The sequence below is a fragment of the Salvelinus sp. IW2-2015 genome, linkage group LG32 (assembly GCF_002910315.2).
Source record: "Salvelinus sp. IW2-2015 linkage group LG32, ASM291031v2, whole genome shotgun sequence".
Lineage (NCBI taxonomy): Eukaryota > Metazoa > Chordata > Actinopteri > Salmoniformes > Salmonidae > Salvelinus > Salvelinus sp. IW2-2015.
In genome coordinates this window covers 26,938,146-26,964,297 of record NC_036871.1, presented here as the reverse complement: position 1 = coordinate 26,964,297, position 26,152 = coordinate 26,938,146, and the positions used below count along the sequence as shown (strand labels likewise).

At 44.1% G+C, this 26,152-nt stretch overlaps 2 protein-coding genes across 6 annotated transcripts; one reads left to right on the top strand and one right to left on the bottom strand.

Moving 5' to 3' along the window:
• Positions 1-202: 202 nt before the first annotated feature.
• Positions 203-10,868, top strand: gpaa1 (glycosylphosphatidylinositol anchor attachment 1). The gene is made up of 13 exons (XM_023977939.2): positions 203-319; positions 645-754; positions 1,098-1,277; positions 1,507-1,618; positions 1,783-1,930; positions 2,015-2,116; positions 2,418-2,614; positions 6,601-6,797; positions 6,927-7,080; positions 8,340-8,411; positions 8,572-8,768; positions 9,662-9,832; positions 10,093-10,868. The coding sequence occupies exons 2-13, from the start codon at positions 681-683 to the stop codon at positions 10,334-10,336; spliced, it is 1,848 nt and encodes a 615-aa protein (XP_023833707.1). The 5' UTR covers positions 203-319; positions 645-680; the 3' UTR covers positions 10,337-10,868.
• On the bottom strand, positions 10,865-26,152 carry LOC111957187 (ranBP-type and C3HC4-type zinc finger-containing protein 1). 5 transcript variants are annotated; one of them, XM_070436632.1, is made up of 10 exons: positions 25,605-26,152; positions 24,068-24,222; positions 22,042-22,216; positions 21,790-21,888; positions 21,530-21,671; positions 21,342-21,432; positions 20,950-21,235; positions 12,067-12,185; positions 11,784-11,894; positions 10,865-11,696 (listed from the first exon to the last, which is right to left on the bottom strand). In XM_070436632.1, exons 2-10 carry the CDS (start codon positions 24,143-24,145, stop codon positions 11,646-11,648), a joined length of 1,152 nt encoding a protein of 383 aa, XP_070292733.1. In that variant the 5' UTR covers positions 24,146-24,222; positions 25,605-26,152; the 3' UTR covers positions 10,865-11,645. The 5 variants fall into 5 exon arrangements, with proteins under 5 accessions (XP_070292733.1, XP_070292734.1, XP_070292735.1 ...); XM_070436633.1 differs by having other exon boundaries at positions 25,966-26,152; XM_070436634.1 differs by having other exon boundaries at positions 24,088-24,222; positions 25,605-26,145.

Here is a 26,152-nt window from a genome sequence, read left to right as displayed (position 1 = left end):
TAGCGTCACATGAGGGTGTATTCATTAGTCGAATTCTGGTGCAAATCGTCTGCCAACAGGATCTGACTAATAAATACACCCCTGAATTAGTTTTCTGAATGTATTTAGGTAGTTCATTTTCCAAACCAACAGGGAGAGCCAGTCACAAATCCAATGAGGTAATCTCTGTTTTTATTATTTCTTGGCTAAAGCGGAAGTTGGTCCGTCGCACAATAGTCCGATAAGAACCAAGGAAAAAAGACCGGTGGAAAATCTATAGCAGTAAAGTACAGGCTAGCTACACCTGTCAAATCTTGGGCCTTTCCCTTGTGCCCGAAAGGTAGGCTCTTTTTAACTACACATTTTGTAAAGGTATTGAATAAATACATTGGTTAGTTTAAAATAACAGTTGCGGATATTTGCGCGTACAACGTTGCTGGTTCTCTGCTGCTTAGTTAGGCAACTAACGTTAGCTAGCTAGCTAACATCTGCTAATCGATAATAATGGACCATATTCTTTAGCACTGTTTTTTTATTTTATTATAAAGATTAGCAGTTAGCTAGCTAGATTAACACTATAGATGCCTACAATGGCGCGAGGGGATGACTAAAAGCTACATTCATATTGAATATTATTGACTGGGGCTTTGTTTGCAATGGTCCAGCTGAGCCAGTCTGAGAGGTAACAACGCAACAACAACATGGGACTGCTGTCTGACCCAAACCGAAGGCGAGCCCTGACCAAACTTCTCACCCGTCTCAATGCACCAATCTGGTGAGTCCTTCCTGGCAGAATATCAATGGTAGAATATTGAAGAATTTGCTGGGGAAGTGGAATGGGACAGGGATGCACCTTGTACTACTTGTACCCTTTTATTTGACTAGGCAAGTCCGTTAAGAACAAATTCTTATTTCAATGACAGCCTAGGAACAGTGGGTTAACTGCCTTGTTCAGGGGCAGAACAACAGATTTTTACCATGTCACCTTGGGGATTTGACCTAGCAACCTTCCAGTTAATAGTCCAACGCTCTAACCACTAGGCTACCTGCCTCCCCATCCTACCTCCTAACTGTGTATGAGCCAAATGCTTTAAAATGATATAAAGATGTCTCCCCAGTGTTATGTGCTACCTGGCGGGTGTGGCATGGTTCATGGGCTTGGCCTTTGAGCCGTTCACCCTGCGCACCTACATGTCAGAGAACGCCATGGGCTCCACCATGGTGGAGGAACGCTTCCCAGCAGGTGAGAGGGCTCTGGCCACCGGTAGGGAGTTTGCTGCTCACAAGAAGAAAGTAGGGTGAGTCAAACTAATAAGCCTTCCCCCTATAGCCATCACTAGTGTCAGGAGCTTCTCTTGTTCATGTGACCAGGAAAAACACTTGCCCCTAGCTATCACTAACCCCTACTTTGGGATTCAGTGCTTATCCTACCTATCACAAATCCAGCTATAATAATGATAACCACTCCCACAATATTCCTTCTGTGTTTCACTTCTTTTCTTCTCCCTTCCTCACTTCTCTCTGTAGTGGGATGCCGGTGGATTGGCTGGTGAAGACCATGCAGTCTCGAGGGCTGGAAGTGTTCACTCAGAGCTTCACCCGCAAGCTTCCCTTCCCAGATGAAAACAAAGAGAGATATGTGCGTGTGGGCTGAGACAAAGATGTCTACATATTAAACATAAGCTCCTATTTAATCTTGGTGCGCACACACACTCTCAGACACATTCCTCCTCTGTATCTTGACACAGGCTTTAATTTCTTCTCTTTCTCTCACTGATCCTTATCACGGTTTGTCTCGGTCAGATGGTACGGGGCACTAACGTGTATGGGATCCTGCGGGCCCCAAGAGCCCCTCGTACTGAAGCCCTGGTGCTGAGTGCCCCCTGTAGTGAGGGAAACAATAACAACCAGGCAGTGGGCCTTCTGCTGGGCCTCGCCCAGTACTTCAGGAGTAAGCATACTACTATTACTAACATTCACACACAGACCATTTCCAAAGGTTAAATTCATCTGTCAATGATTGGTCTCTTCTTAGGTCAGATCCACTGGGCTAAGGACATTATCTTCCTGGTGAATGAACATGACCTGATCGGCATGCAGGCCTGGCTGGAGGGATACCATCACACCAACACCACTGGTCAGTACTCCTTACCTGCATCTCTGTAATAATGTAACCCTTTAATGCACCAGTTTTAGAGTCACCATTATAGACTGTATGTATTATCAATGTCTCTATACCAGGGCTCTTTAATCCTGTTCCTGGAGAGCTACTGTCCTGTAGGTTTTTCCACCATTTCTAATCTAGCACACCGGATTCTAATAATTAGCTGGTTGATAAACTGAATCAGGTTAGTTACAGCTGTCCAGGAACAGGGTTTGAGAGCCCTGTTCTATACCATCAACCCTGCCACCACTGTGCCTCCTGCTGGATCCCCTAGGTGGTGACTGGTCTCCACTGCAGGGAAGAGGTGGCTCCATCCAGGCAGCTCTGTCTTTGGAGCTGAGCAGTGATGTCATCACCAGTCTGGACCTGGTTCTGGAGGGGCTCAACGGACAGCTGCCAAACCTGGACCTGGCCAACCTCTTCTACGCCTTCTGCCAGAAGATAGGGGTCCTGTGTACCATCCAGGGCAAGGTAGGGAAGAAGTCCAAATGCCAACACTTACTTGAGTAAGTAATTATTATTATTTTTTTAATTATTAAAAAAAAAATCTTCACCTTTATTTTACCAGGTAGTCTAGTTGAGAACAAGTTCTCATTTGCAACTGCGACCTGGCCAAGATAAAGCAAAGCAGTTCGACACATACAACAACACAGTTACACATGGAATAAACAAACATACAGTCAATAATACAGTAGAAAAAGTATATTTACAGTATGTGAAAATGAGGTCGGATAAGGGAGGTAAGGCAATAAATAGGCCATGGTGGCGAAGTAATTACAATATAGCAATTAAACACTGGAATGGTAGATGTGCAGAATATTTATGTGCGAGTAGAGATACTGGGGTGCAAAGGAGCAAGATGAATAAATACAGTATGGGGACGAGGTAGTTGGATGGGCTATTTACAGGTAGAGCAGCTCACAGATCACTCCGACAGCTGGTGCTTAAAGCTAGTGAGGGAGATATGAGTCTCCAGCCTCAGTGTTTTTTGCAGTTCGTTCCAGTCGTTGGCAGCAGTGAACTGGAAGGAAAGGCGGACAAAAGAAGAATTGGCTTTGGGGGATGACCAGTGAGATATACCTGCTGGAGCGCATGCTACGGGTGGGTGCTGCTTTGGTGACCAGTGAGCTAAGGCGGGGCTTTACCTAGCAGAGACTTGTAGATGACCTGGAGCCAGTGGGTTTGGCGACGAGTACGAAGCGAGGGCCAGCCAACGAGAGCGTACAGGTCACAGTGGTGCGTAGTATATGGGGCTTTGATGACGAAACGGATGGCACTGTGATAGACTGCATCCAATTTGTTGAGTAGAGTGTTGGAGGCTATTTTGTAAATGACATCGTTGAGGATCGGTAGGATGGTCAGTTTTACGAGAGTATGTTTGGCAGCATGAGTGAAGAATGCTTTTTTTGCGAAGTAGGAAGACGATTCTAGATTTGCTTTTGGATTGGAGATGCTTAATGTGAGTCTGGAAGGAGAGTTTACAGTCTAACCAGACACCTAGGTATTTGTAGTTGTCCACAAGTCAGAACCGTCCAGAGTAGTGATGCTGGACAGGCGGGCAGGTGCGGGCAGCGATCGGTTGAAGAGCATGCATTTCGTTTTACTTGCATTTAAGAGCAGTTGGATGCCACGGATGGAGAGTTGTATGGCATTGAAGCTCGTCTGGAGGTTAGTTAACACAGTGTCCAAAGAAGGGCCAGAGGCATACAGAATGGTGTCGTCTGTGTAGAGGTGGATCAGAGAATCACCAGCAGCAAGAGCCACATCATTGATGTATACAGAGAAGAGAGTCGGCCCGAGAATTGAACCCTGTGGCACCCCCAAAGAGATTTGACACAATGAACTCTAGCAGAGAAGAAGTTGGTAAACCAGGCGAGGCAGTCATTTGAGAAACCAAGGCTGTTGAGTCTGCCGATAAGAATGTGGTGATTGACAGTCGAAAGCCTTGGCCAGGTCGATGAAGATGAATACGGCTGCACAGTAATGTTCTCTTATCGATGGCGGTTATGCTATTGTTTAGGACTTTGAGCGTGGCTGAGGTGCACCCATGACCAGCTCTGAAACCAGAATGCATAGCGGAGAAGGTACGGTGGGATTCGAAATGGTCGGTAATCTGTTTGTTAACTTGGCTTTCAAAGACCTTAGAAAGGCAGGGTAGGATAGATATAGGTCTGTAGCAGTTTGGGTCTAGAGTGTCTCCCCCTTTGAAGAGGGGGATGACCGCGGCAGCTTTCAATCTTTGGGAATTTCAGATGATACGAAAGAGAGATTGAACAGGCTAGTAATAGGGGTTGCAACAATTGCGGCGGATAATTTTAGAAGAGAGGGTCCAGATTGCTAGCCCGGCTGATTTGTAGGGGTCCAGATTTTGCAGCTCTTTCAGAACATCAGCTTACTGGATTTGGGTGAAGGAGAAATGGGAGGCTTGGGCGGTTGCTGTGGAGGGCTGTTGGTAGGGGTAGCCAGGTGGACAGCATGGCCAGCCGTAGAAAAATGCTTATTGAAATTCTCATTATAGTTGATTTATGATTTATTATAGTTGACAGTGTTTCCTAGCCTCAGTGCAGTGGGCAGCTGGGAGGAGGTGCTCTTTTTCTCCATGGACTTTAGTGTCCCAGAACTTTTTTGAGTTTGTGCTACTGGATGCAAATTTCTGCTTGAAAAAGCTAGCCTTAGCTTTCCTAACTGCCTGTGTATACTAACTTCCCTGAAAAGTTGCATATCACGGGGGCTGTTCGATGCTAATGCAGAACGCCACAGGATGTTTTTGTGCTGGTCAAGGGCAGTCCGGTCTGGAGAGAACCAAGGGCTATTCCTGTTCCTGGTTTGAATGGGGCATGCTTATTTAAGATGGTGAGGAAAGCACTTTTAAAGAGTAACCAGGCATCCTCTACTGACGGGATGAGGTCAATATCCTTCCAGGATACCCAGACCAGGTCGATTAGAAAGGCCTGCTCGCTGAAGTGTTGTAGGGAGCGTTTGACAGTGATGAGGGGTGGTCGTTTGACCGCAGACCCATTACGGATACAGGCAGTGATCGCTGAGATCTTGGTTGAAAACAGCAGAGGTGTATTTGGAGGGCAAGTTGGTTAGGATGATGTCTATGAGGGTGCCCGTGTTTACGGATTTGGGGTTGTACCTAGTTGGTTCATTGATAATTTGTGTGCGATTGAGGTCATCAAGCTTAGATTGTAGGATGGCCGGAGTGTTAAGCATGTCCCAGTTTAGGTCACCTAGCAGCACAAGCTCGGAAGATAGATGGGTTGCAATCAATTCACATATGGTGTCCAGGGTACAGCTGGGGGCAGAGGGTGGTCTATAGCAAGCGGCAACGGTGAGAGACTTGTTTCTGGAAAGGTGGATTTTTAAAAGTACAAGCTCGAATTGTTTTGGTACAGACCTGGATAGTAAGACAGAACTCTGCAGGCTATCTCTGCAGTAGATTGCAACACCGCCCCCTTTGGCAGTTCTATCTTGTCGGAAAATGTTATAGTTAGGGATGGAAATGTCAGGGTTTTTGGTGGTCTTCCTAAAGCAGGATTCAGACACGGCTAGGACATCCGGGTTGGCAGAGTGTGCTAAAGCAGTGAATAAAATAAACTTAGGGAGGAGGCTTCTAATGTTAACATGCATGAAACCAAGGCTTTTACGGTTACAGAAGTCAACAAATGAGAGCACCTGGGGAGTAGGGGTGGAGCTAGGCACTGCAGGGCCAGGATTAACCTCTACTTCACCAGAGTAACAGAGGAGGAGTAGGATAAGGGTACAGCTAAAGGCTATCAGAACTGGTCGTCTAGTATGTTCGGAACAGAGAGTAAAAGGAGCAGGTTTCTGGGCGCGATAGAATAGATTCAAGGCATAATGTACAGACAAAGGTATGGTAGGATGTGAGTACATTGGAGGTAGACCTAGGCATTGAGTAATGGTGAAAGAGATATTGTCTCTAGAGACGTTTAAACCAGGTGATGTCACCGCATATGTGGGAGGTGGAACTAAATGGTTGGTTAAAGCATATTGAGCAGGGCTAGAGGCTCTACAGTGAAATAAGACAATACTCACTAACCAGGACAGTAATGGACAAGGCATATTGATATTAGGGAGAGTCATGCATAGCCATGTGATCATAGGGGTCCAGTGAGTGGTTGGGCTGGCTGGAGACACGGCGATTCAGACAGCTAGCAGGCCGGGGCTAGCAAGCTAGCAGAAGGGCCTTAGAGGGACGTCTCGACGGAGGAAAGTCTGTTTTAGCCTCCGTGTGGGGTGAAGTTATTTGATGTAGTTGCAGAAAGTACATACTGTAAATTTGTAATGCTTTCAGAGAGGTCTAATAATAGAACACCATAGATGTTTTGTCATGTGCATTCCTCTATGCCAGGTAAGGAGAAGCCAGTAATGACATGATGTAATAACATGTTTAATTGCCTGATTGTCATGCTGACTGTCCTCTCTCCATCCAGCTCCAGAGGAACGACTGGGACACTACATCGGGCTACAGCCACGCGGCCCAGACCATGATGTTGATGGTGCTGAAGCAGGCCAGTGGGCGACCCTGGGGGGACCACGGCCTGTTCCTCAGATACCACATAGAGGCCGCCTCCATCAGGGGCATCAACAGCTTCAGACAGTACAAGACAGACACCACCACCATCGGCAGGTCAGCTGCTGATGTTCAAGCTACAATTTAGATGATCAGAAAGCCTTCAAATGCAACTCTTGTCGTTTCTATGGAGACATTTTCACAGTGAAAATTACATGGAAATTAACCTGTGTGTGTGTCCCTCAGGCTCCTGGAGGGGATGTACCGGAAGCTGAACAACCTCCTGGAGCGTCTGCACCAGTCCTACTTCTTCTACCTCATGCCCTCGCTCTCTCGCTTCGTCTCCATTGGTTACTACATGCCCGCCTTCGGCCTGTTGGCTGTCATTCTGCTGTTGCGCGTATCCTTCCACCTCTGGGACAATAGGGGATTCTATTTTTATTTAACCGTTTTTTTAACCAGGTAGTCCCATTGAGGTCAGAATACCTTTTTCCCAAGGGAGACCTGTCCAAGAGAGCTGGAGGGTTGAGATGCACTTGTGTGGGAATTACAGTTGAAGTCGGAAGTTTACATACATTTAGGTTGGAGTCATTAAAACTCGTTTTTCAACCACTCCACAAATTTCTTGTTAACAAACTATAGTTTTGGCAAGTCGGTTAGGACATCTACTTTGTGCATGACACAAGTAATTTTTCCAACAATTGTTTACAGACAGATTATTTCACTTATAATTCACTGTATCACAATTCCAGTGGGTCAGAAGTTAGCATACACTAAGTTGACTGTGCCTTTAAACAGCTTGGAAAATTCCAGAAAATGTCATGGCTTTAGAAGCTTCTGATGGGCTAATTGACATCATTTGAGTCAATTGGAGGTGTACCTGTGGATGTATTTTAAGACTTACCTTCAAACTCCGTGCCTCTTTGCTTGACATCATGGGAAAATCAAAATAAATCAATCCCAGAACAAAAGCCAGACTATGGTTTGCAACTGCACATAGGGACAAAGATCATACTTTTTGGAGAAATGTTCTCTGGTCTGATGAAACAAAAGTAGAACTGTTTGGCCAAAAATAAATAATTCTCTACTATTATTCTGACATTTCACATTCTTAAAATAAAGTGGTGATCCTAACTGACCTAAAACAGGGAATTTTTACTAGGATTAAATGTCAGGAGATGTCAACTGAGTTTAAATGTATTTGGCTAAGGTGTATGTAAACTTCCGACTTCAACTGTAAATGGACAGAAAGGATATTCATTTTGGTCCATTCTATATTAGTAAATGAATTAGGTTAGTCAAAAGGCCTAATGGGGGTTAATGATATGTTTGCGTAGTTAAGCTGAATGTTCAACTTCATTAAAGATGGAATCCGCAGTAGGGGAAACAGTGCCACTATCCGCCCTAATGCCGTTATCGATTTCGTTTTTTTGACGAAGGGTGAGGCGTGTTGCACAATGTGGTAAAAAAAAATGGCAGTACATTCTGCTGTTCTAGCGCACGTGCAATGATGTCCATGGGCAAACGGACATGGCAGTTTCACCGTTAAGGATTCCAGCTTTAAGTCGTGATGAGATTGCTCTGAATGAGGCTGTGTATATCTCGATGATGGTTTAATACACTGGTGCATATCAGTATTGTCCTTAATGGCAGTAACAGGCCTTAGACCTGTGGGTACAGCTAGGTGCTTCTCCACCAGGAACAGAGGATGGGGTGGCTGGGGGAGTGCAGGTCAGTCATGGAGTAGTAAACAAGCTATGTGTGTGTGCACCTCTGGTATGTAATGTGTAACTATAGTATCTACCTTTTTACATCTCTAGAGGTCAACAACCTATTGGTCTATGTCAGTATAATTGACTTTTTCCTCCTGTCTCCCTCTGTCCTCCATCAGCCCTCCAGCCCAGGGGTCCTGTCTATCCTGACTCCAGTAGTGATCAGTCACATGACAGGGGTGGCTCTGTACACCCTCCCTATCCTCTCTCAGGAGATGGCTGTGCAACACTTCCCTGTGTCTGAGACGGAAGCTGTGGTCCTCACTGCTATAGCTATCTACACCGCAGGGCTGGCCCTGCCACACAACACACACAGGTACACACACCCTCTTATCTTTCTCACATATACACACACTCAAAGAAAACATAAGATGGCTGATGCAGGTTCTCACACACTAAATATGCATACAATATGCCAGGTTTGCCCCGTGATCACACACACACCTTGACGATACTGTGGCTGCAGTAAATTATTTTATTTCACCATGTCCCCCTCTGTAACTAGTGTTGTTTACGCCTTGCGCTAACGTGCGTTTCATGATCTGATCAATATCATCTAATCAAGGCAGGGCTCTACAGTGCTAGCATTTTACATGCATATGCGCCTAAATATTTTGCTGTGTGCGACCTGGAATTGTAATTTAGGCGCACAAGTGCGCCTAGAAAAATTGTTGCAATGATTACTTTACTGTAAAACAGCCCCTGAGCGCAGATTCATGACTGTCATGCTTGCACCATTTCAGCAAAGAAAAACGGCTTGGTACCTCAAATATTTGTAATTGTGCTCCTAAATGTCTGTGTGCTCACATGCTCCTTGTAACAAAGGTCTGTGTAAAATGTCTCTTATCCGTCCACATTGTGACCAGATTATCTAGTGCCTCCCTGTATGCAAATTATTTGAGATATTCTTTCAAAATAATATTAATACATTTATTATAAGTGAAATTGTGATACCTGTCAATGATTTTAGAGGTTGATATGAATTTTCAATGGCTTGACCATCCAGATGTTTACACTTCAATGATATCCAAACACAATGCATGCCTGACAACCGATGGAGGTGCTCAGGAAGATCTGATCACAATCAAATGTCTTTTAATCGTTTACACCTGTCTGAAAATGTGGTCACAAAATGTGAACAAGATCAGGACAAAGGGCGCATGTTAGCATCAGGAATAAATGGGGCTTTTATCTCTCTTTCTCCCCCAGGCTTCTGCAAGGAGAGGGTACAGAGGAGGGCTGGAGAGTGCTGAAGCTGGTGGCTCTCCTCTACCTGGCTGTGTTACTGGGCTGCACTGCCCTTATCAACTTCTCCCTGGGCTTCATCTTGGCTCTATCCCTGGTGCCCATCGCTGCCTTCATCACACCACATACACCCAAGTAATACTCTCAACACTCTCACCCACCCACAACTTTCTCCCGGTGTTGGGTGATTTATTATAGAAGTAATAATTCTCAATGTGATGTTGCACTCTCTAGTTTAATGTCTGAGCGCACAGTGCAGTGTTAGTTCCATTGTCCCTGTGTGTGAGGATAGTGTGTGTAATGGTTTCCTCAACCTCTTGTCCACTGTCTTGAGTGCTGTATTAATGTTTCTTCTTCCAGGGCTCGGTAATAACGACTTTACCCTCTCTCCCCAGGGCTCTATCTGCAGCCATCATGGTGCTCCTGAGCCCCGGCTGCACTCTGCTCTACTGCGTCTTCCTCTTCCAGGAGCTGCAGGAGACCCCCGTCTCCCTGCAAGATGGTTGGATGCTCTTCCTGTCCGTCATCTCCCAGGGCATCCTGGACCACGCCCTCTACGGCTCATTGGTCTATCCGCTCCTGGCTCTGCTGATCTACCCCTGTTGGTTGCTGCTCTGGAACATTCTCTTCTGGAAGTAAACAACAGGTAACTGGGGGAAGACTGGTCCCAGACCTGCCTTTATATGGGAACTATCTATCCTGAGAGGTGAAACTGCTCCTAAACCTGCCTTTATGGAATAAAGGTGTTTCCCCAAGGAGTAGGCTGACTGACTTGCCTGGAAGGAATAGGAAGTTGGCGGGGGGAGTGGTTAAGTGTATTGGGTTGGGCTTGTCTGGCGGAATTACAACTAAAAGGTTGTATTGGGTTCAGGGCTTGTGTGCATGGGATTGGTTTATGGTACCTGAAGGAATAAATAATGCACTGTTTTTTGGTTATATTATTGGGCCTGAGTGAATATTCTAAGGGATGAAACTGAACAAAAGAAAATGTTAAAGAAGCAGTATCCTTAAGCCAACCTCTTGGCAACTGAAGCCCTCCAGAAAATGTCCATAATCTACTATATGAACTAAGAATTGTCTTTAAATATTWTTTTTTTTATATACTTTATTTGAACCATGTGTACAGACACTCATTTATAAATGCTCAAATAAAAACTTAACTCAAACTTGATCAACGTATGTTTATTCAGCTAACACCATTTTATACAGTTATGTTTGACAAAACATAACATTCTGTCACTAACACAGTTCAGACAGAGAAACTTATGACAAATAGGTGAAACACATCGACATTAATATCACCAAACATTCTTATAAAAATAAAATCACTTTAAAACCCTGTCACTCCCACAGACTTGCCTCATAGCAACTAATTCCTCTCATCCCATCAAACCAAATGGCACCAACCAATGACCAGCAAGACCTGGGCCTGTATTCACAATGTATCTCAGAACAGGAGTACTGATCTAGGATCAGGTCCTCCATGTCTATATAATTATGATCTAAAATACATCTGATCCTAGACCAGCACACCTACTCTGAGTTGGAATACAGGCCCTGGTTTTAAACTGCACTTTCAATACTCAAACGTATCCCAGTTGGCCAACTTCAAAATATACCACATTCTCTCATCTGAGATATCAGGTAGAGAGATAAGGGAAGCACCACCCACCCCTCTGGAATGTGTAAATGTAAACTAAATAAATAGTCTGCCACAAGGCAAAGGTTGCTGACTGCCATCATGTCCAGAGGAGAGTCAAAAGCCAGCTCCCATTGACTATACAGGTAGTTCCTTTTGTGAGCCACTGCAAGTGGAGCTCCATGTCTGTGCTACAGCGTCCATATACCTCTAGTGTTTGTCAGTAGTGGKTTTTTACCTAAGAATCAGTAAGTTGGTGTCTGTTGTATGTGATCAGTCGGCCAGGCTATGGTATAGGTTGCGAGGCAGTCAACTGATCAATGCACCAATCTCCCCCTGCTCCACTCTTCTTCCTTTCTCCTTTAATACAGACAGGGAATAAAGACAATATTGTAGTTTAGAATGCAGGGGATGTGTTCTGTCTACTCTATGCCATAGATACAGTACCTGTTGTATGAGGCGGTGCTCCTCTGAGTCAGGTCTGGCTGTACTGCAGATCTCACAGCCTGGTCGGGAAGGATTGTTGATAAAGGTGCAGGAGGGACAAACCCATTCTGTCTGCGTGTCAGACGTATAGAGCAGTGATGTTCAGTATACTAGCTATAAGGAATATTAGGTTTCTATCAGGGAAAGAGAAAGTATGTCCTCAACTATCATCTTGCGTAAAACAATGAAATGGTGTTTGAAGCCAACAGCCGATCACATAAATATGAAAACATTAGGTTTGTACCTGTGTTTTACTGGCTTTGCAGGGTTGATCAGGTTTATTGTTGATCTGCAGAGTCTCCAAGTTGAGGGCCTCTCTGATCTCGCTCATACCCAGCCTGTCAGCCGCACGTCCGGTGCTCCCTACAGTCAATCACAACAATGGTAAATGAGTGATCAGTCCCCTTTTATAATAAAGCATCGCATGCAACTATATTTGCATACTGGCATACAGTTGAGCAGACACGTTTTTAGGATTTCCACACATGCAAGGGTCTGAAAAAATAAATGGGCCTTTTATAAACACATTTCATGCAATTCTATGTCCTTTACATGATAGACATTAGCATAATATTTTTTAATAAATACCACACAAATAGCCTAATGCTATTTAATGTTACTGTGCAACTCGCTATTCTGGTAGGATGCAATTTTGGAACTTTATATATACTTTCGTATTTATAATTTGTTTTATTATTATTGTATATCAGTGTTATTTATTAATCTAAACCAGTTCTTTAACCCTCTAGGGAGCTACCCTCCTGTAGGTTCTCTTTTCAACCCCAGTTGTTACTGACCTGATTCAGCTTATCAACCAGCTAATTATTAGAATCAGGTGCGCTAGATTAGGGTTGGAGAAAATAAAAATGAAATAAGCCTACAGCCCTGATCTAGAGTCTAAAGGAGGGTTCTACTAAGCCAACATATGGAATTGTTTTAAGATGGTCATACCAAGGATAATTTAGATATTTGATTTAGAATTTTAGGACCCCTTTAGGTATGAAATATATTTTTAAATTATTTAATGAAACATTGAATTTGGCCTTACTGCTATAAGCCCATAGAAATACATTGAATAACATATTCATACATGGAAAAACAGTTCCAAAGAAAATCTAAAAGGAAGTTTGTTTTGAAGTGTCTGCCCTATATCTGAGAGATCTAAGATCAGGAAACTATCATTTTTATTGGACAAGTATTTAACCTCTTTTTTTGGCACTTTTTAATAGATTTTTTATTTCACCTTTATTTAACCAGGTAGGCCAGTTAAGAACAAGTTCTCATTTACAACTGCGACCTGGCCAAGATGAAGCAAAGCACTGCAACAAAAACAACACGAGTTACACATGGGATAAACAAACGTAGTCAATAACACAATAGAAAAATCTGTATACAGTGTGTGCAAATGAAATAAAGAGGTAAGGCAATAAATACGCCAATAGGGGCAAAGTAGTGCCAATTTAGCAAATTTACACTGGAGTGATATGTGCAGATGAGGATGTGCAAGTAGAAATACTGGTGTGCAAAAGAGCAGAAAAACATATGGGGATGAGGAGGGTAGTTGGTTGGATGGGCTATTTACAGATGGGCTGTGAACAGCTGCAGCGATCGGTAAGCTGCTCTTACAGCTGACGCTTAAAGTTAGTGAGGGAGATATAAGTCTCCAACTTCAGTGATTTTTGCAATTCGTTCCAGTCATTGGCAGCAGAGAACTGGAAGGAAAGGCGGCCAAAGAGGTGTTGTCTTTGGGGGTGACCAGTGAAATATACCTGCTGGARCGYGTGCTACGGGTGGGTGTTGCTATGGTGACCAGTGAGCTGAGATAAGGCGGAGCTTTACCTAGCAAAGACTTATAGATGACCTGGAGCCAGTGGGTTTGGCGACGAATATGTAGCGAGGACCAGCCAACGAGAGCATACAGGTCGCAGTGGTGGGTAGTATATGGGGCTTTGGTGACATAACGGATGGCACTGTGATAGACTGCATCATATTGGCTGAGTAGAATGTTGGAGGCTATTTTGTAAATGACATCGCCGAAGTCAAGGATCGGTAGGATAGTCAGTTTTACGAGGGTATGTTTGGCAGCATGAGTGAAGGAGGCTTTGTTGCGAAATAGGATGCCGATTCTAGATTTAACAATGGATTGGAGATGCACTAAACTACACTGAAGAAACATATAAATGCAAGATGCAACAATTTCAAAGATTTTACTGAGTTACAGTACATAAGGAAATCAGTCTATTTAAATTATTTTATTAGGCCCAGATCTATGGATTTCACATGACTGGGAATACAGATATGCATCTGTTGGTCACAGATACTTTTWAAAAAAGGTAGGGGGCTTGGATCAGAAGACCAGTCAGTATCTGGTGTGACCATTTACCTCATGCAGCAGGACACATCTCCTTCGCATAGAGTTGAAAAGGCTGTTGATTTGTGGAATGTTGTCCCACTCCTATTCAATGGATGTGCGAAATTGCAGGATGTTGACGGGAACTGGAACACGCTGTCGTACACGTTGATCCGGAGAATCCCAAACATGCTCAATGGGTGACACGTCTGGTGAGTATGCAGGCCATGGAAGAACTGGGACATTTTCAGCTTCCAGGAAATGTGTACAGATCCTTGCGACATGGGGCTGTGCATTATCATACTGAAACATGAGGTGATGCTGGTGGATAAATGGCACGACAATGGGCCTCAGGATCTCGACACGGTATCTCTGTGCATTCAAATTGCCATCGATAAAATGCAATTATGTTTGTTGTCCGTAGTTTATGCCTGCCGATACCATAACCCCACCATGGGGGGGGCACTCTGTTTGCCCACACAATGCCATACACGGTGTCTGCCCTTTGCCCGGTACAGTTGAAACCGGGATTCATCTGTGAAGAGCACACTTCTCCAGCGTGCCAGTGGCCATCGAAGGGGAGCAGTCAGGTCAAGACCCTGGTGAGGCGATGAGCACGCAGATGAACTTCCCTGAGACGTTTTCTGACAGGTTGTGCAAACCCACAGTTTCATCAGCTGCCCGGGTCCTGGGCTAGCGTGGTTACACATGGTCTGCGATTGTCAGGCCGGTTGGATGTACTGCTAAATTCTCAAACGATGTTGGAAGCGGCTTATGGTAGAAAAATTAACATTAAATTATCTGGAAACGGCTCGGGTGGGCATTCCTGCAGTCAGCATGCCAATTGCACTCGCTCCTTCAAAACATCTGTGGCATTGTGTTGTGATAAAACTGCACATTTTAGAGCGGCCTTTTATTGTCCCCAGCACAAGGTGCACCTGTGTAATGATCATGTTTGATCAGCTTCTTGATATGCCACACCTGTCAGGTGGATGGATTATCTTGGCAAAGAAGAACTGCTCACTAACATGGATGTTAACAAATTTGTGCACAACATTTGAGAGAAATAAGCTTTTTGTGCATATGGAAAATGTTGTTTCTTTTATTTCAGCTCATGAAACATGGGACCAACACTTTACATGTTGTGTTTATATTTTTGTTAATTGTACTTCCATATACAGTGCATTCGAAAAGTATTCAGACCCCTTGACTTTTTCCACAGCTTTATTCTAAAATGGATTAAATTGTTTTTCCTCATCAATCTACACACAATAACCCATAATGACAAAGCAAAAACAGGTCTTTAGAAATGTTGGCACATTTATAAAAAATAAACTGAAATATGACATTTACATAAGTATTCAGACCCCTTACTCAGTACTTTGTTGAAGCACCTTTTACAGCGATTAAAGCCTTGAGTCTTCTTGGGTATGACGCTACAAGCTTGGCACACCAGTATTTGGGGAGTTTCTCCAATTTTTCTCTGCAGATCCTCTCAAGCTCTGTCAGGTTGGATGGGGAGCGTCGCTACAGTGCCTTGCAAAAGTATTCATCCCCCTTGGTGTTTTTCCTATTTTGTTGCGTTACAACCTGTAACTTAAATAGATTTCATGTAAATCGACATACACAAAAATAGTCCAAATTGGTGGTGATATGAAGAAAAAAAACGTATTTCAAAAATGTAAAAGAAAAATTAAAAAACGGAAAGTGGTGTTTGTATTCACCCCCTTTGCTATGATGAAGCCCCTAAATAAGATCTGGTGCAACCAATTACCTTCAGAAGTCACATAATTAGTTAAATAAAGTCCACCTGTGTGCAATCTAAATGTCACAAGATCTGTCATATGATCTCAGTGTATATATACACCTGTTCTGAAAGGCCCCAGAGTCTGCAACACCACTAAGCAAGGGGTACCACCAAGCTAGCGGCACCATGAAGACATCCAAACAGGTCAGGGACAAAGTTGTGGAGAAGTACAGATCAGGGTTGGGTTATAAAAAAAAATCTGAAACTTTGAACATCCCACGGAGCGCCATTTAAATCCATTATTTAAAAAATGGAAAGAATATGGCACCACAACAAACCTGCCAAGAGGGCCGCCCACCAAAACTCACGGACCAGGCAAGGAGGGCATTAATCAGAGAGGCAACAAAGAGACCAAAGATAACCCTGAAGGAGCTGCAAAGCTCCACAGCGGAGATTGGAGTATCTGTCCATAGGACCACTTTAAGCCGTACTCTCCACAGAGCTGGGCTTTACGGAAGAGTGGCCAAAAAAAAAGCCATTGCTTAAAGAAATAAATAAGCAACCGCGTTTGGTGTTCGCCAWAAGGCATGTGGGAGACTCCCCAAACATATAGAAGAAGGTACTCTGGTCAGATGAGACAAATGGAGCTTTTTGGCCATCAAGGAAACCGCTATGTCTGGCGCAAACCCAGCACCTCTCATCACCCCGAGAACACCATCCCCACAGTGAAGCATGGTGGTGGCAGCATCATGCTGTGGGGATGTTTTTCCATCGGCAGGGACTGGGAAACTGGTCAGAATTGAAGGAATGAGATCTTCCAGAGATTTGAGACTGGGACGGAGGTTCACCTTCCAGCAGGACAATGACCCTAAGCATACTGCTAAAGCAACACTCGAGTGGTTTAAGGGGAAACATTTAGGATTCCAATGTCTTGTAATGGCCTAGTCAAAGCCCAGACCTCAATCCAATTGAGAATCTGTGGTATGACTTAAAGATTGCTGTACACCAGCGGAACCCATCCGACTTGAAGGAGCTGGAGCAGTTTTGCCTTGAAGAATGTGCAAACATCCCAGTGGCTAGATGTGCCAAGCTTATAGAGACACACCCCAACAGACGTGCAGCTGTAATTGCTGCAAAAGGTGGCTCTACAAAGTATTGACTTTTGGGGGTGAATAGTTATGCACGCTCAAGTTCTGTTTTTTTGTCGTCTTGTTTGTTTCACAAATAATATTTTGCATCTTCAAAGTGGTAGGCATGTTGTGTAAATCAAATCATACAAACCCCCCCAAAACTCAATTTTAATTCCAGGTTGTAAGGCAACAAAATAGGAAACATGCCAAGGGGGGTGAATACTTTCGCAAGCCAATGTATTTTCAGGTCTCTCCAGAGATGTTCGATCGAGTTCAAGTCCGAGTTCTGGCCGGGCCACTCAAGGACATTCAGAGACTTGTCCGAAAGCCACTCTTGCGTTGTGTTTGCTGTGTGTTTAGGGCCGTTGTCCTGTTGGAAGGTGAACCTTCGCTCCAGTCTGAGGTCCTGAGCGCTCTGGAGCAGGTTTTCATCAAGGATCTCTCTGTACTTTGCTCCGTTCATCTTTCCCTCGATCCTGACTAGTCTTCCAGTCCCTTGGCGCTGAAAAACATCGTCAAAGAATGATTCTGCCACGACTATGCTTCACCGTAGGGATGGTGCCAGGTTTCCTCCAGGTGTGACACTTGGTATTCAGGCCAAAGAGTTCAATCTTTTTTCTCATGGTCTGAGAGTCCTTTAGGTTGTTTTTGGCAAACTCCAAGCGGGCTGTGTGGTGCCTTTTACTGAGTGGCTTCCGTCTGGTCACGCCACCATAAAGGCCTGATTGGTGGAGTGCTGCAGAGATGGTTGTCCTTCTGGAAGGTTCTCCCATCTCCACAGACAAACTCTGGAGCTCTGTCAGAAGGACCATCTCCCCCGATTGCTCAGTTTGGCCGGGCGGCCAGCTCTAGAAAGATTTTTGGTCGTTCCAAACTTCTTCCATTTAAGAATGATGGAGGCCATTGTGTTCTTGGGGACCTTCAATGCTGCAGAAATGTTTTGGTTCCCTTCCACAATCCTGTCTCAGAGCTCTACAGGCAATTCCTTCAACCTCATGAGTTGGTTTTTGCTCTGACATGCACTGTCAACTGTGGAACCTTATAAAGACAGGTGTGTGCCTTTCCAAATCATGTCCAATCAATCTGAAATGGTCCACAGTGTGGTGAAGAAGGCGCAACAGCGTCTCTTCTACATCAGGAGGCTGAAGAAATTCGACTTGGCCCCTAAGACCCACAAACTTTTACAGATGCACAATTGAGAGCATCCTGTCGGGCTGTATCATCACCTGGTACGGCAACCGCACAAGACCACCAAGACTCTTCCTACAGCTGGCCGCCCAGTCAAACTGAGCAATCGGGGGAGAAGGGCCTTGGTCAGGGAGGTGACCAAGAACCCGATGGTCACTCTGACATTGCTCCAGAGTGCCTCTGTGAAGATGGGCTAACTTTCCAGCAGGACTGCACCAATCAGGCCTTGATGATGGAGTGGCCAGACGGAAGCCACGCCTCAGTAAAAGGCACATGACAGCCTACTTGGAGTTTGCCAAAAGGACACTGCCAAAACTCTCAGACCATGAGAAACAAGATTCTCTGGTCTGATGAAACCAAGATTGAACTCTTTGGCTTGCATGCCAAGCGTCACGTCAGGAGGAAACCTGGAACCATCTCTACGGTGAAGCAGGGTGGTGGCAGCATCATGCTGTGGGGATGTTTTTCAGTGGCAGGGACTGGGAGACTAGTAAGGATCGAGGGAAAGATGAACGGAGCAAAGTACAGAGAGATCCTTGATGAAAATCTGCTCCAGGGCCTCAGACTGGGGCGAAGGTTCACCTTCCAGTAGGACAACGACCCCAAGCACACAGCCAAGACAACGCAAGACGCTTCGGGACAAGTCTCTGAATGTCCTTGAGTGGTCCACAATAAATGTGAAAGAAATTCTAAAAACCTCTTTTTGCTTTGTCATTATGGGGTATTGTGTGTTGATTGAGAAAAAAATAAATAATAATTTAATACATTTTACAGTAAGGCTGTAACGTAACAAAATGTGTAAAAAGTCAAGGTCTGAATTCTTTCCGAATGCACTGTACTTTTGGTCATGAAGTGTTTTTTTGTATAATCCAGTAGTCTATGCATAAAATGCCCTGATGCATTTGGTGCTCAAATCTCTGACAGCTGAAACATAAGGTACACAATTATTTTTTTAGGAATGTAAAAACCAATTAAAAAAAAATTGGCTATAAAATTTAGCATATGCTACACATCGAAACACAAGGAATAGTGTTTTTGTCATTTGTTATAGGCTGCTTTTAAGGACATTAAATGTGGCTCATTTGGCCAATATCACTAATTTATTGATGTACGCTGGCTGCATGGGTGGATGCCTTTTTATTTATTTTATTTAACCAGGTAGGCTAGTTGAGAACAAGTTCTCATTTGCAACTGCGACCTGGCCAAGATGAAGCAAAGCAGTTCGACACATACAACAACACAGTTACACATGGAATAAACAAACATACAATCAATAATACAGTAGAAAAATCTATAAACAGCATGTGCAAATGAGGTAGGATAAGAGGCAATAAATAGGCCATGGTGGCGAAGTAATTACAATACAGTAATCCCTCGTTTATCGCGGGGGTTACGTTCCGAAAATGACCCGCGATAAGTGAAATCCGCGAAATAGAAAACTTTTTTTTTTTTTACAATTAGCAACTATTACATGTACTGTATACAAATACAGTGACTCACGTGTAGGCCGTTTCACTGCTCTTCAGACTGGGCCGCTGCATCCTGACTGCGCTCTGCAGTGTTCTCTTCTTCTGAAGCCCGCGGTGCAGGTGTGTTTGTTCGGGAGAAGAACATAGTGATAGGCAGCTGTTGTCGCTCTTTTTTCTTCTTTGCAAAAAGATCCTTGTACACCGACATGCCACCATCGATTACGTTGGAGAACTGTAATGAACGGCTCATCAAAGGGTCCCATTCCTCAGCTACTCGCTTAAGTTCAGTGGCCATTCGCACCATGGTTGCTAAGCGACCAAGCGTTAGTCCTTCCTCCATCTCTCGTGTCCTCTTCTCCCTCTTCTCTTTCATCGTCGCTTTGTGGCTTTGTCATTTCTGCCAGCTCTGCATCGGTCAGCGGCTGTGCGTCTCCATCAATCAGGGCGTTTATGTCATCCGGACTCATGTCATTAAAGCCGTCTCCTCCAATCTGTTTAGCCAGATTCACAGCTGTTTCTACGGCAGAGTGGTGGACCTCGTCAAGCGAGCCTCCGGTTGCGTTTTGCACTGCCTCTGGCCATAGTTTTTTCCAGCAAAAAAAAAAAAAATGCATTATGAAAATCCGCGAAATAGCGAATCCGCGATAAGTGAACCGCGAAGTGGCGAGGGATTACTGTATAGCAATTAAACACTGGAATGGTAGTAGCCTTAATAGGTTACTCACCCATTGCATATGGGATGACAGGCACATTTCTCCAATGTCTGAATTGTAAATATTTCCTAACAGAAACCGCAACCAACCATATAAATATAATCCATAGATGGCAGTTCCCATTTAAATCAGGACTGGCAGCCATTGCTAGTCTACCCATGAGTTTAACAGTCAAAGTGCCAGGGTAAGAGGTTCCAAAATCCTTCTATGGATCATATCTATGGCCACAATGCAACAAGCTGTTCTATATTTGGTGCGTGTGCTGCCCAAATTGTGGCCTTCCCGAGTAAGTACGTGTAATAAAACTTAATCCACTGCTATTTTTTTAAAGCCATTTATCCTCTGTAGCTAAATTATGCTCTCTGGTGTAGTATTTATTATTATTTTATTTATGTCTGTTCAGACGAGTAATATCATTTTTATAGCCTAATTTTGGCAAAATTATTTCAATTTACTTCTCGTGGCTATTAGTATGTGCACTGCTGTGTGTGTGGGTGCGTCTGTCTCTGTGGGTGTGTGCACAAACTTACCCTGGGAGTTGTGGCTTAGCCTGGAGGGCAGGGTGCTGTAGCCCCTCCAGTCCTGGGACGTAGAGCCGTTGCTGGTAGGCGGAGGTGGGGTGAGGAGGGCGCCCTCCTGGTCCTGCTGGAACAGCTGACGGTTGAGGTGGGCATGGCGGGCTGAGATCAGGTAGAGGTAGGCCATGTCCCCATCCCTCTGGACCCCATACGAGGCCAGGGACCTGGGCTCTGTGCACAAACACTGCCCTATCACCCAGCGCTGCACGCGAGGGTGGAAGCCATACTCCAGAAACACCTGATAGAAATGCACAGACAGAGAAGAGAGATTTGTGAACATTTACATTTGCCAATGTAGCCCAAGTACTCAAGCAAACAGAAGACCACAGAAGTTTTTATCTGACCTGCTGCTTGAGTGCTGCGACAGTCATGTGTGGGAAAACTTTCACTGTGACGCAACAGGAAGAGGAAATGTCCTCCACTGCCACAGACAAACTGCAATACAGACATGGCACCGTTAACACAAATGCTCCTTGTTCTGTTGGACAACTTATCTTAATTCCTCCCTAAACTGCCTGTTACTTCTTCTCACCGTATCTCTCCTTCTGCGTAACTCTTCTCAGACAGTTGGATGGTGAGCACCGCCTTCTGGTGAGCCAGAGCAGACGCATGCTGAGCAGCAGCCTGGCTGTCGCCTGCTTCGATTGCCCGGGCAAGCTCCAGGCGCAGCTCCTCTTCAGAGAGAAAACAGGTTAAATTACTAATACTATACAAAAATGCATAAATGTACTGTATGTTGCCATGCAAGTATGGTAGAAAAAGAGAGAGTGGAGGAAGCATGAGTGCACTTACCAGTGATTGGTAAGGAGGCTGTGCTGCGCTGTTCTAGAGCTACTGCAGCGGTGTGCTTCTGTCGGTCATCCAGAGGATGTGGGGAACTATTTGCAGCAACTACAGTGAAAGAGAAAGAACGGTCAATTGTGAGAGAGCATTCTATTGTATTAGCCACAGTATGGGGTTCTAGGAGACTTCTAAGACACAACAAGACAGGAATGCAGCTAAACAAGCAAACTAGAATAGAGAAAGACTGCCATGCCCGCTGACCTCTGTGTGCCTCTCTTAGGGATGACATCACCACTGTGGCCCACTGCTCAGCCTCCAGATCGCAGCAGAAGTTGAAGCGGATGCAGTCGTGAGGGGGCGTTGCCAAATGAATCTCGTGAAGGCGTGGAGACTTCACCTCATACTGCACAGAGCGCAAGTCAAACTCTGCAATGAACTGTGAAAAAAAAAAAAAGTTTGGACACACCTACTCATTCAAGGGGTTTTCTTTAATTTGACTATTTTCTACATTGTAGAATAATAGTGAAAACAAACTATGAAATAACACATATGGAATCATGTAGTAACCAAAAAAGTGTTAAACAAATCAAAATATATTTTAGATTTTTGATTCTTCAAAGTAGCATGGAATGCTTTTCCAACGGTCTTGAAGGAGTTCCCACATACAGTTGAAGTCGGAAGTTTACATACGCTTAGGTTGGAGTGATTAAAACTAGTTTTTCAACCACTCCACAAATTTCTTGTTAATAAACTATAGTTTTGGCAAGTCGGTTAGGACATCTACTTTGTGCATGACACAAGTAATTTTCCATTTTTTTTTTTACAATTTACACAAGTAATTTATTTCACTGTATCACAAATCCAGTGGGTCAGAAGTTTACATACACTAAGTTGACTGTGCCTTTAAACAGCTTGGAAAATTCCAGAAAATGATGTCATGGCTTTAGAAGCTTCTGATAGAGTAATTGACATAATTTGAGTCAATTGGAGGTGTACCTGTGGATGTATTTCAAGGCCTACTTCAAACTCAGTGCCTCTTTGCTTGACATCATGGGAAAATCAAAAGAAATCAGCCAAGACCTCAGAAAAAAATGTAGACCTCCACAAGTCTAGTTCATCCTTGGGAGCAATTTCCAAACGCCTGAAAATACCATGTTCATCTGTACAAAAAAGTACGCAAGTATAAACCCATGGGACCACGCAGCCGTCATACAACTCAGGAAGGAAACGCGTTCTGCCTCCAAGAGATGAACGCACTTTGGGCGAAAAGTGCAAAACAATCCCAGAACAACAGCAAAGGACCTTGTGAAGATGCTGGAGGAAACGGGTACAAAAAGTATCTATATCCACTGTAAAACGAGTCCTATATCGACATAACCTGAAAGGCCGCTCAACAAGGAAGAAGCCACTGCTCAAAAACCGCCATAAAAAAGCCAGAATACGGTTTGCAACTGCACATGGGACAAAGATTGTACTTTTTGGAGAAATGTCCTCTGGTCTGATGAAACCAAAATGGAACTGTTTGGCCATAATGACCATTGTTATGTTTGGAGGAAAAAGGGGGAGACTTGCAAGCCGGAAAACACCATCCCAACTGTGAAGCACGGGGGTGGCAGCATCAAGTTGTGGGGGTGCTTTGCTGCAGGAGGACTGGTGCACTTCACAAAATAGATGGCATCATGAGGTAGGAAAATTATGTGGATATATTGAAGCAACATCTCAAGACATCAGTCAGGAAGTTAAAGCTTGGAAGCAAATGGGTCTTCCAAATGGACAATGACCCCAAGCATACTTCCAAAGTTGTGGCAAAATGGCTTAAGGACAACAAAGTCAAGGTATTAGAGTGTCCATTACAAAGCCCTGACCTCAATCCTATAGAAAATGTGGTGGGCAGAACTGAAAAAGCGTGTGCGAGCAAGGACGCCTACAAACCTGACTCCATTACACCAGCTCTGTCAGGAGGAATGGGCCAAAATTCACCCAACTTATTGTGGGAAGCTTGTGGAAGGCTACCCAAAACGTTTGACCCAAGTTAAACAATTTCAAGGCAATGCTACCAAATACTAATTGAGTGTATGTAAACTTCTGACCCACTGGAAATGTGATGAAATCAATAAAAGCTGAAATAAATAATTCTCTCTACTATTATTCTGACATTTCACATTATTAAAATGAAGTGGTGTTCCTAACTGACCTAAGACAGGGAATTTTTACTAGGATTAAATGTCAGGAATTGTGAAAAACTGAGTTTAAATGTATTTCGCTAAGGTGTATGTAAACTTCTGACTTCAACTGTATGATGATCACTTGTTAGCTGCTTTCCCTTCACTCTGTTGAGGTCGGGTGATTGTGGAGGCCAGGTCATCTGATGCAGCACATCATCCACTCTCCTTCTTGGTCAAATAGCCCGTACATAGCCTGGAGGTGTGTTGGGTCATTGTCCTGTTGGAAAACAAATGATAGTCCCACTAAGCACAAACCTGATGGGATGGCGTATTGCTGCAGAATGCTGTGGTAGCCATGCTGGTTAAGTATACCTTGAATTCTAAATAAATCACTGACAGTGTCATGAGCAAAGCACCCCCACGTCATCACACCACCTCCTCCATGCATCACGGTGGGAACCACGTATGAAGAGATCACCCGTTCACCTACTCTGCGTCTCACAAATACACAGCGGTTACAACCAAAAATCTCAAATTTGGACTCATCAGACCAAAGGACAGATTTCCATGGTCTAATGTCCATTGCTCATGTTTCTTGGCCCAAGCAAGTCTCTTCTTATTATTGGTGTTCTTTAGTAGTGGTTTCTTTGCAGCAATTGGACCATGAAGGCCTGATTCACGCAGACTCCTCTGAACAGTTGATGTTGAGATGTGTCTATTACTTGAAGCATTTATTTGGGCTGCAATTTCTGAGGCTGATAACTCTAATGAACTTATCCTCTGCAGCAGAGGTAATTCTGGCTCTTCCTTTCCTGTGGCGGTCCTCATGAGAGCCAGTTTCATCACAGCGCTTGATGGTTTTTGCAACTGCACTTGAAGAAACTTTCAAAGTTCTTGCGGATTGACTGACCTTCAGGTCTTGAAGTAATGATGGACTGTCATTCCTCTTTGCTTGTTTGAGCTGTTCTTGCCATATTATGGACTTGGTCTTTTACCAAATAGAGCAATCTTTTGTATAACACCCCTATCTTGTCACAACACAACTGATTGGCTCAAACGCATTAAGAAGGAAAGAAATTCCACAACTTAACTTTTAACAAGGCGCAGCTGTTAATTGAAATGCATTCCAGGTGACTACCTCAAAGCTGGTTGAGAGTGTGCAAAGGGTGGGTACTTTGAAGAATCTCAAATATAAAATATTTTATTTTTTGAAAACTTTTTGGGTTACTACATGATTCCATATGTGTTATTTCATAGTTTTGATGTATTCACTTATTCTATAATGTAGAAAATAATATAAATAAACAAAAACCCTGGGATGAATAGGTGTGTCAACTTTTGACTATAGAGAGAGGGAGAGAGAACATACTGTCTCCTATTTAGTACGGTTCTTCCATTGTTCAGATGGACAGATGATTGCAAAAAAAAAATCACACGACAAAGTTTCCCAGCAATGGAATTACTGTGTCATTTGATTAAACAAGATTCCAATTCAGGAGCTATGTCCAAAAAAATGTCTCTAAACTGACATTGCTCAAACCAACAGAACAATGTTGTGTGTGCAATTTATTATGTCAACGCATACAATTGTTTGCATGGCATTACATGTGTCAAGATRYMTAGCTAGGTAGCTAGACGTTACAGTGCAGTATGTCTTACCACACTACGGCCGCTTCCGCTACTGTGCCTCAGTGCTAGCCGAAACTCTCCAGCTTTGCTGGGGTCCATACTAAGCTGAACACGGAGAACCTCATCGCCAGCTCCGGGGAGGCAAAGCAGTCGAATTCCAGAATGGCAAACCGACACTCGCACCGACATCAAAACCGTGTTGCAGCTAGCCAGTGCGGGCCCACCATGTACAGACTGGAATGTGGCTGGCACAGGCGTTGGAGCCCAACCGCCCGCGCTCAGTGCCATCTCCCCACAACAACAGTTGGGAACCACAGGTGTAACGTTATATCAACCCCAAAAGCACAATGCACTGTCGATAGTTATGTGAGTCTTGATTTTAACAGCCTACCTGTTAGTAAAGAGATGGCGTTCCATTACAGCTAGTTATATGTCTATCTATAGCTAAAACCGAAATTACATGTTTAAAAAAAAGAAATCCAAACAGGAAGTAGCGTGGGTCGTCCTTTATTTACCTCCGATATAAACCGGCGTTGTTCATAAATATTATGGTCCGAGAGCGAGCCTTTGAGCAAGGT